We start from the raw sequence: 14515 nt of genomic DNA, 5'->3' as shown, positions 1-14515 counted from the left end.
GTTGGCAATGTAGCTTGACCTCTTAGGACACTCAACACTGGAGAAAGATAGTTAGATGTTTCAGCGCCCAGGCTAATGTGCTGCATAGATATACAGTCCCAAAGGGGTTCCCATGCCTGATACCCATCACTTTCAGTCATAAGAGCACACCAATGGTGATATGCCTGACCCACTGTTGGAGCATATCAGTGTTATCCAAGGTTATTCAAGGTTGCTCATGTAAGGTTGTCCTTTTTATATTCTCTGGTGAACAGTTTCACCTAACATTTACCTTACACAAGCAGGCACTCATATAGCATACAATGTATGGTTGGGTTCTAAAGATATTTAGTTCTAGTACTTTTATGCATAAATGAGGTTTTGTTTGTTAAAATGTTTCTTAAATGGAGGGTGCCCCATTTATTACCCTTCTTGACTCCCCTAATATCATAAAGAATTTGTCGGCTTTTGCCTGCTGTAGGCATTCCAGAAAAGTATTCAAAGCCAAGGTTGTGACCAAATATTTACTGATATAAGAGAGCCAAGGGATACTGGGATGCCTTAGCTCTCTGAGAAATTTGCTAGTCAGAACTAGGATTTATTTTTTTCAGCAATATCGAAGACTATAACAGTGTTAATATTTTAAGAATGCAATTGGTTTCAAAAGTGATGGCACAATTTGAAAAGGCTTAGAGGTTCCTTCAACTATCTGTTCAAAAACTATTTTAGGCAGCACAAATCTATCAAATGGTTTCATCTGGAGACCCGGGTCTCAGAGCCAATTTTTGCTTTGACTGCTCACCTAGCCCTGGAGAACATCCGTGTTCTGCTAGAGAGCATCCCATCTTTTCATAGAAAACAAGGATACTGCTGGTAACTTGGAGAAATTGCTGGTTTGGCTAAATAATCGTCCTGGTTAAAAGCTGCTTTGCTTCTTGTATAGCCAGAATGGAATGGTCTTGCAATTAGGGCGGCTTACCACCTGCACATCTTCAAAATAGCCCACATGGACCACCTTTGCTGACTTTAAGAATGAAAACATCTAAAATGGCCACCATGCACGTGGCCAGCAGTGACATCTACTCAGAGAGGGTGCTCTGGACCGTTATGTTTGTACAGTTGTTCTGTATTGTACAGCTCACTTCTCTTTCGTTGATTCTCACGTATTGCGCTATAATAATTGTACCAGTTGCCTGTATAATCATGAATTTTCCATTTTCTGACATATGTATTGGATTCATGGTCTAAATACCTGTACTTAAATACATGCAATTGAATAACCACAAAACAGAAATTCGCATTTTTGTTTACCAGGTCAATACGTGTATTATAAGCATTGGAAGATCCACTGATGTCTCTCTCTCTCTCTCTCTCTCTCTCTCTCTCTCTCTCTCTCTCTTCCCCTCTCTCTCTCTCTCTCTCCTCTGAGACACAGCAGGTGTATGTTTGAAATGCCAAAGACAGAGCAAGAAAATACCTGCATGCTTCTCTCTCAAACATTGACTAGGTATGCATGAGTTTACCATTACTCCTCTCTATAAGCAACACTACAGACCTTTAAATAGTAACTAACATTTCTGCTAAAGTGAATCACTGAAAGGAAGCAGGTCATGCAGTTTGGTTTACACAGTTACAGACAAATACAGGTGCATGTTAACAAGCTCAACTCTGAGCATGAGAGGGTGGAAAGTGCCGTAACCAATCAAACGCACTACTTGAGCATCACGCGTTGTCTATGAGATCTCATTACAGCCCTTAGCTGAAAGTAATACAATAGTTTTAATTGGGCATTTGGTGAAAGCTATATTTAAACAATCCAGAAGTGAGTCTGTTACTAGGAACCCAGAGCATCACGACTCAATCCCTGAGGGACACAGGGCATTGATTAGGTCACCTCTTTTTCTTAATGACAATTTTCCCTCGAATTCGTTCTTCCATTCTTTCTTCACTTTTATAATAGGGTTTAAAGGTCAGTAATTGAACGGCCCTTAATATAACTATTAAGCACGCGATGACCTATTATAATGCCCAGAAGAGGCTGCAGGTTGCTTTCATTGGCAGTGACGTTCACACAAACACCCGCTGAGGCTCTATACAGAGCACTGACGCCTAAAGTCGGTCTCAAGCCATACACTTTGACTAAGGAGAGTCATGGGTGGCAGCTGCCACCCCCGGATTGCCCTTTGCTACCCCTGGCACTGCCTTTCCTTCGTCTGGTCTCAAGGGCAATGAAGACCCATTGACAGAAAGTAAACTGCACTCCCAGATCCAGTTCACCGCCTACAATTTCCACTCCTTGCTCTCCCCATAGGCCATAATCGGCAACCAGGAGTCCGTGGAGTGATTTAAGTGGGACAACGAGTGGATTTTATGATGTCATCCGGGTGGGAGGCGGTGAAGGGTGGGTGATTTCACTCCTGCTCCCCCTGGCATCCTGCAGAAGCTGTGCATGTGTGCGGTATTTCAATTTAGCAAACCTAGCCTAGAGGCAGCGGATCGCTGATCAGGGTTATCACAGGGTCGCCCATATTTCGCTCTAGGAGGGGTGTGAAAATTGGCAGGTGGCATGAAACAATATTAGACAGTAATATGTAAAAATGACAGTCTACACTGAAGGCAGGAGTAACAAAAGCAAGTGTTTGGATACCAGGCACTAGACTCTTCAGGCGTCAGTAAATCCTACTGTAAATAAAGCGCGATGCTCGGATTCCCTTTGTCTTAGAGCGCCTAAAGTACTGGTTGTAGGCACTCAAAAAAAGGAAAAATGTCTTCAGTTCAATTAAACTGGGGATGATCCTTTCGATAAGCGGATTAATGGAATGGAAAAAAAGACAACTGCAAACCTAAAACCAAAATTGAAATAGATGAGTATTCGTGGTCATAATGAGTAGTCAGGGGTCACAAATTCTGCTATTGATTTCCATTTAAATTAGACATGGACCCTTCCTGGCGAAACCCTTCACCGCAAATCACGACAAATATTTGCTACGACAAGAATCAATTAACTTCCTCAATTAATCAGGGATCGACAGTGTAATGGGTTTACAAATTCAGAAAAAGCGCCAAAAAGAGCAACCATGAAGGACTTCTCATTTTGGTCTCCTCCGTTAGACATTCTAATTTTAAATATCCATTGGGCAGCCTATTTTTAATGGCTTTCCACCTAGTTGATTCTTCTGCTAAGAGTAAACATAACAGCTGCGTGTGTCCAAAATGGCGGACTGATATGCACATCAAGTATTAGCAGATTATCCGAAGGGAGCAGGTTTGTTGATGGTGAGGTGTGACATGTTGTTGCTGTTGAGAGGCCCTTCATGGTGGAACACATCGAATGCAGAAATGCTATCCTGCAGTATCCTCGCTTACTGAGTAACGCGGAGCCCTCTCCCGCTAAATCCAATAAAAAACGACGTCTCTCAAATGTGATTGGATGCATACCACGCCAGGGAACAAAGATATTAGATTACACTCAAAATCAAGAGAGGAAGGCAAGTTTGTTGTGTAAACAATGTTCTCTATGAGACTCCCGGGAAAGATAAAATGTAATGACTGTGCAGAATGAGAAATGATATTGTGCAGCTCCCTAATTACACAAGTGTTCCTTTACCAACACGCTTGGGAGTTTTGATAAGAACGGGGCTATCTTGCTTTTCGTCAATGATGGGAGGCTGTTTTGCCCTGGTGAAGGAGTCATCTTATGTAATGTATTGTTATGCTATACTATGTTATGTTATATTTTGCTATGCTATGTTATGCTCTGTTTTGCTTTTTTATGTTCTGTTTTGTTTTGCAATGATATGCTATGTTATGGTTTTTTATATTGTGTTTTGTTATGCTATGCTATGTTATGTTTTGTTATGTTGCTAGGCTATGTTATGTTATGTAATGTGTTCTGTTATGTTATGTTTTGTTATGCTATGCTATGTTATGTTTTGTTATGTTATGTTATGTTATGTTTTGTTATGCTATGCTATGTTATGTTTTGTTTTGTTATGCTATGTTATGTTGTGTTGTGTTATGTTGTTATGTTATGTTTTGTTATGCTAGTCTATGTTATGCTTTGTTATGTTATGTTATGTTTTGTTATGGTATGTTATGTTGTGTTCTGTTATGTTCTTATGTTATGTTACGTTTTGTTTTGTTATGCTACGCTATGTTATGTTTTGTTATGTTATGTTATGTTATGTTTTGTTATGCTATGTTATGTTGTGTTGTGTTATGTTGTTATGTTATGTTTTGTTATGCTAGTCTATGTTATGCTTTGTTATGTTATGTTATGTTTTGTTATGGTATGTTATGTTGTGTTCTGTTATGTTCTTATGTTATGTTACGTTTTGTTTTGTTATGCTATGCTATGTTATGTTTTGTTATGTGCCATTGTTTTTTTTTTTGCAGAAATCGTGATCCGCGAAGGCAGAAAGCCTGGTATGTTATATTCAGGACTTGAACTAATGTGTTTTGAGGCATCAGCTACTAGAACGTAAAAGATAGAATAATGTGGTCGTGGTGACTGATACACTCTCTATACTCTGCAGGCACTCTGGCAGATACGGTAGGGGCACCGAGTGCTAGAATTTAAGACAATCAAGGAGTGACAAGAACTCTTCTTCAATAGCCATGCACCTTTGTGGGTGGATACGACAAGGGAAGGTATGCTGCAGGTTACCGAGATGAACAAAAGCAATGTAACAGCAGCAGACACCGGAAGAACCAACAACAGCTTCGCCTCAACAATAAAGGCCAGATTGGAATGTATGTCAGACTGTCATTTGCTAAAATATCGTTTGACAGGTATATTGTGTCTTAAAAGCCATTCTAAAATATCCTAATGTTGGTTGTAGAATTTCTATTATTAACTAAAATGGAGCAATACTCTTGTCAGCGATATTTAGGACACAACATGTATGCCAGATGGTATTTGGTAATGGTATTCTGGTACCATGCCTTTTATGACAGAAGCAAAAATGCCTCTGATCCAGAGAGGAGTATCAGAATAACAATGTAATATCAAGTTGTATTACCCAAATGACTAGCCACAAGCCACCAGTAGGTATATGCTGTGTAAGGTTGGAGGGTGTGACTAGCATGTATTCCTTTATCATTTTGGAGTATAAATAGACTATTATAACACATGGGATTCTGTAAACTCTGTATATTTGCCTGTCCCTAATTCCTTTATAATCGCACCAGTCAGTGATTATAAAGAAAATATACCAGAGCCCCACTTTTATAAGTTATTAGAGTTGTGTTCTTGTGTCACACTGCCTGCTGTCAGTGCTAACAGCCGAGGTGACAGACAGATCAGGTCGAGGAGGATAATTGAAGCAGCTGTTTAGCAACGACAACTGGATGTTGCTATTCTAGTTTCTGCTCTATTTTTCTATCATACTTTGACAAACAAAGAGAAAAGGTTTGTTTTTGTTGCCACTCCTTAGTTAATGAAAGCTAGAATCTTTTGCATATTTCTACATATTTCAAGCTACTGTGTCTTTTTTTAAACTACCTTGAATTGAACTGTTTTCAATATATTTTTGGACAAATATCTAACAGGTTTTTGTTGTGTTTTATTTTGCATTCGAGATTTTCAGCTCCCGACTGTGCAAAACTGCGCATCCAGAATACTTCTGGAAATCCCGAAATGCCAATCTGCAACTGTATTTATTTGTCGGATTTGTAATGCGTAGCTGCCCCAGCGACGAAGCGCCCCAGCCCTGAAATCTCTCCACTGGCTCCCTATCAAGGAGAGAGTTAAATTCAAGGCTATGTGTATTGTTCACAAGACGCTAGCCGGAAAGGGCCCTTCCATCAATCGCTCTATTGTTCGGCCAAACAGACGCCTACACTGGATGACCTGCGTCTTGCCGCAGTTCCCAGGAAAGCTAGAAGCAGGGGTCGTCTGTTCTCCTACAATGCAGCTAAGCTCTGGAATACTCTCCCACTTCATTTGCAGAAGGAACCCAACCTTTTTGCCTTTCGTAAACTGTAAACTGTTAAAAACCAGGCTCTTCCCCTAGTTTGGTTGGTCTCCACTACTTGCCGCTGTCAGCGCTGGGATGCCCCCTGGTAGCTAAGCGCTTAATAAATGTCTTTTTCATTTCATTATTCTTCATGTTTGCAAACATGCTCGCTCTTTCATATAAAGAAGCTATGCTTCAAGGTTTTAGTAGATGTGGGAAAGGTGATGGTGTGACAGGTATTATATGTGATAAAGTACTCCCCTGCCGTATATGATAAGGATATTGCAAGTCACCTTGGGTTTCCCTGTCCTTATAAAGAAACTCAACTTTTGCTCTTGTTGATCTATATGGTTTTAAACTCCTCAGTGACTTGCAGTATCCTTATAATGTATGGCAGGGGGATACTTTAACCCCTATACATAAAGCCAACCAGTGGCGACCCGTGCAGGTAAGCACAGTGGGGTGGGACAGGGGTGGTGTGGTGGAAGTGACAAACGACGGAATTGAGAAAATAAAGAAAGAAATAAAACCACTTACCTTGCGCTTGCCCATCGCCGACCCGTAAGTGGAGTTATTTATTTATTTATTTATTTTCCCTATTCCGTCATTTGTCCTTTTCAACCCCCCCCGCCCTGGCACACTGCGCTGATCTGCATGAACTGCCACTGAAGCCAACTTAGAAACCTATGAGGCATTTCAGGCTACTTGCAGGTAGAAGTAGAGGTCAGTGAGACAAACAAGCCATGTTGTCACTTAAAGCCTGCAAAAAAGCACTCTATGATTTATTTTAGTACCACTGAAATGCAAAAATGAACAAGCATCTTACACAGTTGTGTCTGATGAGATATTCCCTCCGAGACACTGTTCAAGTAACATTCTCTTTTTGCAGCTCTAATTGGGGTTTTTTACTATATGTGACACATTTAGGTAATGTTTTCTAACTTAATTCGGAGAAAAAAGGAAATGTGTAACACCAGTCTAACCTCCCCATTCTAGGAAACACCATTTTGGCGAATTTCCAAAAGAATGAAAATCATTCTCCTAAAAAAAATTTAAAAAAAATTGAACAAAGTGCACACAGTTGATAACAAAACGAGACAATGACGCAGATAAAAAGAAAAAAAGGGCAGAAGAAAAAAAGCTGGAAGCAGCAAGTGGTATTATGGTTAAAGTATGAATCGAGTTACGAGGATTAGGTTTGGTGAGACTTACCCAGGTACCCATAGGATTAGAGGTATGCTGATGTAGCCATGGGTATAGGTAATAGGATACAGCTTTGTAAATGTAAATGTAAATGTATAGGCATTTATATAGCGCACTACTTACCCGGAGGGTCCCAAGGCGCTTCGACCGCTGCGAAACCCTTCCTGGCTTCCCTGAGAGATGGTCCCTTAATGGGTATCTCCAGGGTGAGACCAGGCATCCCCAGCGGTCTGGTGGGGCCGTTAGTGAAGATGAGGCAAGCTAATGCCCAGAGTTGCCGAGTGTGATCGCTGATCAGAGTGGGCACCGAGGCGAGAGAATTATCGAGTCCGCTGACCCTGGTCTAGAAACCTGCCGCGCCGGGAATCGAACCCTGGTCCCGGGCCGTCCTCTGCTCTCGGGTCTGCCGGCTCTAACCAGTGAGCCACACTACTTCACAAGCTTTCAGTTGATATACTAGAGTTATGGTACTATGGTGTGGGAAGGGGTATGGGTACTAAGGTATAGACACGGATAGATGAACATCGGTACAGGGAGCAATAGATATACTAGGGCATAGGTATCGTAGAGGCACCAGAATGTAGAGAAGAGTAAAGATACTAAGGTATAAACAGGATATTACATAACACTCATTACTATATTTTATAGAAGTGAATTACATGAGGTTAGGGAGTGGAAATTGACATACACATTTTTTATAAATATCCACAACATTTTGACTATTGGGTATTTAAAACATTTCATATGGCCACGTGTTTCTCCTTTCCTGAGAACAACCATGTTTCTGCACCGGATCATACACTTATAACAATGAAAAATTCACCACACTAGCAGGTATTCACCAATAGTAAACCTACAAATCCTGAACCTGTGAGCCAGGATTTTTAAATTCCCACCACAAATTATACTTTTTGCTCAACTAATTTAAACTTAGCTGTGCAAAACTATTGTAAGTCAAGTTCTTGAGGGAATTCTACCCTAGAAAGTGGAAACACAGGCCCTCATTTAGACCCCAGCGCATGCACCACCTATGTACCAGGCCCAATCCCAGCTTCCACCATTTTCCAGCCACCGGCAGTAACTAGCTTCAACTACAGGGATGGAATGGAGGGTGACTGGATGGCTGTGGAGCGAATAGGCTGCAGGCAATGCCAAGATAATGTCCCTAGCCCAAACGGCTATTATGCTGCCAAAGACAGAGTCTGTAGCTGGTGACACCCCCTGTGACAGAAGAAATCCCAAAGATTGCCTCTACCCTGCTGTACATGCACAGGAGTGGATCAGGAAAACGTCAACATGCTACCATGAGTATTACTTTCCCTAGGTTGTGCAAGTGCCCATCAACAAATGGAGAATCCCCAGAATGACCACGGATTACGATAGTGCATTGGGTGGGATGAATTACTTCTGCTGTAGTGCTCTAGTTTACCGTAGTGCAGTGCGGGGACACACTAGCCTAGTGTAACCAGGCACTTTATAAACTCAGTTATTATTATGTGGAGATGAAAGGCGATGCGTTTCTCTCCACGGGTGTCATGGAATCCGATCTCCCCAAGCCCACAATGCATGCGCTTTAGGTCGAAGTTGTCTCCTCTGAGATTCCCTTGGCATGTAAAGACCAAGTCCCACCACCCAATTAGAGGTGGCGAGTTCCACCACATGCCATCCTTCCTTCCCACTAGGCACTGCAAAAATGAAGTGGGAGTACCGCCATTCGATTCCTTAATGGGGTTGTTTTATTGGTCACTGACAGAGATGGAAATACCTACATCTAATTGGCGGTATCCACGCCTCTGCTATTGCCTTGTAATTGGTGGCAGCAAACTATTTGGTGGTGTTTTGGTGGACACAGGGTGTTACTTCCCTCTGATAAGGGTGAAATAGATGTATTACAGTATGACCTGCAGAGATCCGTTGGTATTTTATTTAAGTACCATCTCATAAAGAGTTTGTGCTATATATTTCACATTTATTCTTCTGTATGGTAATGGCCATACCTGCAGTGACTACGGCAGAAATGACACAGGTATGCAAAATAGCAAAAGTTCTACAAAACAATGAAGGTGTGTTTGAAATTTGTTTGCGTGCTGGGCACCACACTACAAACCAATGTGTGCCACTTTCTGTGGGACTTTTTTAAAAAACGTTAATGTCCTCCTAAACTTTCTCTAAAAGAAGGGGGAAGTTATTTGTGAATACATTGCCTCCAATTAATAATTTTGGTGGTGGTGTCATTTTAGGAATATTCAAACAATTGTGAACTGTGAATTCTTATTTTCTCACACCATCTTCAGAAATATAGACCATTGATGAATCTGTTTATTTTATTTAGGTGTTTTGTACAGCACCAAAAATGGTGTAGCGACCACTTCAGAACCAAAAGAAGTCCTATAAACCTGTAAAAAATGTAAATGGCAGAAGTATGATTACATACCTTTTAAAAGCAACACATTTGCACTCAGAGACGGCTAAATTGCAGATCAAATACTTTTAGGCTGGCCTAGAAACAATATTACCTTTCCTTAATTCTCATGTCTCCGCAAAAAAAATCATAATAATATACATATAAGCATGTATAAGCTTTCAATCAGCTCTCTTCACCCATTGGTCTGTTCGAGTGTGAGTCCTATTTTGCTTCCACCCATCACAGCATACAACATGGGCATGGGGCTAGCCCACTTCATTCATTGACTGGCATGAACTGTGAGGCAGCATTTAGTCCTATTACGTATGCAAAGCTGCCTGAAAATGGGTGCAATTCATTACCTTGACTAGCAGTGGGCCACTTATGTGTTTTATATGTTTGCCGTTCTTTTCTTCCCTTTTTAAAAAAGATGAATAAAAAATGCAATCTTGCCAAGGCCAAACCTGTTGCCTTTGCCAATGCTTTTTTCCCTTGAGGGTCTGAGAAACGGAGCTCGGCTTTATTCAACATTCTTTACAGTGCGTGCCATCAATGCTGAATTACCATCCCACACACATTTTCTATGCGTTTTTCAAAAACCAGAGAAGTTACACGTCTGTGGAAAATATTGGCTTTGAGGCAGAATTCATGAATCCCACAAGTATATTTGCAATTAAAAATCAGAAAACAAACACAATCGTGATGGCCGCAGCCAACCTGTTCCGCTCCCAAGACAGCTGCCCCGTTCAGCTCTGGACATTGCGCTTTGGTGTTTGTAGCAGAACCCTGACCTCTGTTCCCTCGTGAAGCAAGCACATCATTGTCATGTGTCCCTGGGGGGGTGCTAGTAAAAACTACCTGGCTGAGTTATAAAGCTGCATGCAGTAGTCTTTCACTTTTCCGCGCCTAATGTTAGCATAAACAATAAAACAATCGTTTTTGCAAAATCCACTAGTGAAGCTTGGGATGGTTTCAGAAAATATCCCGTTTTATGGCGTGCGTGTGTCCGACTTGTTCCCCTAAGGTTCACGTGTGAGCATTTGCACAAGTGCGTGTACCTTGGTTCACTGAATATGACACAAAATTCAAAATGCGTCATGACGAATACGACTTTGTATCGGCGCTGAGTGCGGTTTGCTTGCAATCTGGGTACAGGTTTTTCTACTTCTCCGTTTTTCTGTGGCTCAAACTTGGAGAATATGTTTACTACATGGTTCCTTGCCTTCCTGTCAAAACACGGATGTCTGGTGCCCAATGTAGTCTTTTGTCTTGTAATAATGGAACGTGCCGTTCTTCTCAGGGGCTCCGGTCATGCGCACACAATAACCCGTGCACAGTGTAAGCATACCACTGTGCGGGGCCATTAACACATTACATTGGCACGCATGCCGGTTTAATGGAAGGTGTTTATCCGTACCAAAAATCAGCCTGCGGTGACAGTGGAAGTGGTGGCGAGGAGCGCGAGGGGAGAGCACGGGCTCGGTTGTGGGTGGCAGCCTGGAGACGGGAAAGGCGTTGCCGCATTGTCTCAACAGTTACGAGGGTACTGGAGAAGCAGTGATTCAGGCGTAAGTTACTAACAGCAGGTTGCGCCAATCGCATGGTAATGTACCTCAGAAGAAGGGGGTGGCCGTTGACCGGTCAAGCAACAGAGCCCTGCAGACAGTGGGCGGCTGTTGCAGGACTTTAACACGATCATTTTCCACAGGTTGTGTTCAGAGGCTGAGGAGGAGAGGATACTTTAAAGGAGATCCAGACAATATATGCTGTTCCGGGTGCTCAACCTTTGCATTCTCTCACCGGGGACTCTAATGTGGCAAACAGAGCTGCTGTTTGAGGTGCTGAAAATTGTTCGCGTGCAAACACACGCACGCATTCACACACACATACACCCACTGTGGTCAAGAAGAGGTCTGCTGTCCGAGAAACTAATGGTAAAGATCGTGCGCCAATGGCCACAATGTAGTTAAGGGGGCTTCTGTCCGAGGTGCTGAAGCTCGTTCACTCACCAGGGAGCACATGGCGGCAAAGGGGGGAAAAGGGCATGCTGTCCGAAGTGCTGAAGCTGCGGTCTGTGCGCCATGGGCTACACCGTGCGAAATTGGGCAGTTGTCCTAGGCGCTGAAGCTGGGGTGATAAGGTCACTGCACCGACAACGCCAGACAGCTCCGAGAGACTTTAGAGCTGGCGTCATTTCACAGTGTTTTATGTCGCTAGGGGATGCTGTCCGAAGCCCAGGAAACTTGGTCAGTAAACCAGAGACCCCACCACAAGAGGACTGGGGTTTCTGTGTAAGTGTTCATAACTCCGACCTCGCGTGGAATGTGTGTTCCTGGATTTGACGGACGCCGGGCCAGTCAAAACACGGCTACAGGTGGTGTTTCCCGACGTGCTGAATATTGGGTCACTGAACAGTGACCAAAATGTAGCCCCTGTGGCTGTTGTCCTGCAGTCTCACACCAAGAACCGTGTTGTTGTCCGAACTGCGGTGCTGAAAGCGGTACCGGTGTCCCCTGGTCCACCCGGGGACCAGTGACCGCTGTCCTGCTTTCGGAAGGTTCCATTCCTACCCCGAGGGCGGTAATGTGGCTCAGTCTACTAACCTACGTGTTCAATGTTGGGTAAGTGAGCCAGGGACCACCGTACTGACAACGGATGCAGCAGCTGTATCCTCACAAAAGGGGCCACGTCATGGCTACCAGACATCTGTGCGAGTTGCCGAACGTTTATTCTCGCAGTAGTGGCTGCAATGTGGGGAGGACTGTGTTTCCCGGTATCAGAGACTGCGTTCTCGCCTTGGGGACTGCGAGGTACCAATCGATACAGTCCTGTTTGCGGAACGCCACCCCATCCCCAGGGCACCGCGTCGTGGCTAGGGTCTCCTGCCGAGGCAGCCCACGACTCTCTTCCGACAGAGCAGTCCCAGCAGTCTCATTGATACCCGGAGAAGTCTAACAGAACCCCACCCTTACCTGCCAGAGAGGCCAGCAGGAGGCTGAGCAGCAGCGTCGGGCTCGCCATCGACCTCCGGGTGTCGGAGGGCAGGGTCCTGTCCCTCTGATTGGGCGCGAGGTCTGCGCCCCGGGTTCAGGGTCAGCTGACAGGTTACAGGGCGGTGAGCGGACTCTATCCCCGCTCCGGCAGGTGCTGTTTCTGAGGCTGCAGAAGAAGCGCGGGCTGTATTTAAAGGGCAGCAGGGGGAGGGGAGTAGCAGGGGAGCGCACGCTGCCTTATTAAAAACGGACTCCTTTCCTCGCCAAACCTGCGTCATGCCTGCCCCCTGCCCCCGCCCCCGGTTTATGTATATAGAAACTTCCATCTGGATGAATAATTCATTTCTCTGATGTTGGCGCTGTGGATTTAAGGCTCACTCAGGTTTAAGAAGCGTAGTGACAAAAGAGCGAAATCCCCCTCCACCCCACCTTACACACCCACTTCCCGTCCTCTGCCAGCTCCAGAGAGCGTCTGCTTCCAAGCACATCCGTTTCATGGTCTTCATTATAAGGGCGGCAGGAAGGACAATTGCGCGAGGGGAGGCTGGTGGGCTGGCTGGGCGATGGCGTAATCCACACTGCTTGTGTTGCTAGAACCACAATCACCTTTCTAGCGCGCCATGCCTACTGGCCAACTCGAAGGTTTTACTTCTACATGAGACTTCTAGTGGCAATCCAAACTGACAAGTTACAGATTAGACCCAGTGACTGCTACATGGGTTTTAGAACAGTGAATCAATAACTGTGTAGACCCTTTTTGTCCATTCCCGCTGCATATTATAACTTGTTATTAAAGCCTCATAGCGTCTATCGGTGTCACTTGCTATTTCCATTTCTTCAGAACTGCCTGTGCTCTTTTTCTACTGGACCTACATTGTCTAATACAATGGTTCTTAACCTTTTGACTTCTGTGGATCCCAAATTAATCATTACTGGAACCTGGGGACCCCCACTAAATCATTATTGGAATCCGGGGACCCCCCCCCGATGAATAATTACTGGAAGCCAGGGACCCAGACGAACGCATTATCTATTATTTGTACTGCTAAACAATACATAAGAAATACAGAAACCACACCTCCGTGTAGCCTCTAGTGACCTGTGACTCTGCCCCCGGGAATGGCGGCAGTGAAGCGCTTGCAGATCCTATCTCTGCCGTGACCTGCTTTTCACGTTTTTTCACGGCTTTTGTGGTTTTTCGGTGGTGCGGAGGCATGGAGGCACGGAGGAGATGGCGGTGGCGCTTTCAGTGGAATTTTTTCCCTGTTTTCCCCGTGACGGATTGAGGAATGGGCGCAGGCGATTGGAGTTGGCTAAACTGGCGGAGGAGCTGCTGTCGGGTGGAAAGCAGAGCCAAGTCTTGAGGAGTGGAGGGAGAGAGAGCGGCCGCACCTGCAGCTGCATTTCACCACAGCAGTGTTTGATGCTGTGGAAGTCGATTGAGTTGAGGAAGGCTCGGGAGCTCTGAGACTGCATGTGGGACGGCAGGGACGGCATTTCTCTTCACTCCACTTCAATTGAGAAAGACACAGCTGCTGCAGGACGAGTATACGGACAGCGAGTAACGTGTGCAGGGGAAAAATTGAAGCAAAAGTAAATAGTGAGGAGCGAAGATTCTATTAATAAAGGTTAATTCAAGAGGAGAAAGAAAAGTGATAGAGCAATGGGCAAGCCTCAGAAAGAGGGAAAAGGGGCTAGTAAATTTAGCAAAGCGGAAATGGCCGTCCGCCAGAAAGCAAAGACCCGTCTTGCCTTGGCTGAGAAGGCCTCACGCAAGGCAGCTAAGGAAAGAGATAAAGATAAAGACAAAGACAAAACAGGGAAGATAATTCAGCCGATGATACTTCACTGGAAACCTCTGAAGACGAGCTACTCTACCCCTCTACCTTCCCACAAATCCAAGAGCCAAAAGAAACAACTGTGGCTGGTGGAAGCACTGCAAACATATCCGCAAGACCTGAAGCAGAAGCACCAACACC

At 44.3% G+C, this 14515-nt stretch overlaps 1 protein-coding gene across 1 annotated transcript in view; it reads right to left on the bottom strand.

Moving 5' to 3' along the window:
- The window catches only part of CHGB (chromogranin B), a 270210-nt gene extending 257393 nt beyond the window's left edge, over positions 1-12817 (bottom strand). Inside the window, exon 1 of the mRNA XM_086927682.1 lies at positions 12516-12817. Within this exon, the coding sequence (XP_086783808.1) occupies positions 12516-12564 (49 nt within the window). The 5' untranslated portion in view covers positions 12565-12817. The remainder of the gene's footprint in view (positions 1-12515) is intronic.
- Positions 12818-14515: the final 1698 nt, after the last annotated feature.

The sequence above is a fragment of the Lissotriton vulgaris genome, chromosome 6 (assembly GCF_964263255.1).
Source record: "Lissotriton vulgaris chromosome 6, aLisVul1.2, whole genome shotgun sequence".
In the NCBI taxonomy this organism is placed as follows: domain Eukaryota; kingdom Metazoa; phylum Chordata; class Amphibia; order Caudata; family Salamandridae; genus Lissotriton; species Lissotriton vulgaris.
The sequence above is the reverse complement of the archived record's forward strand: the minus strand, read 5'-3'. Positions and strand labels throughout refer to the sequence as shown.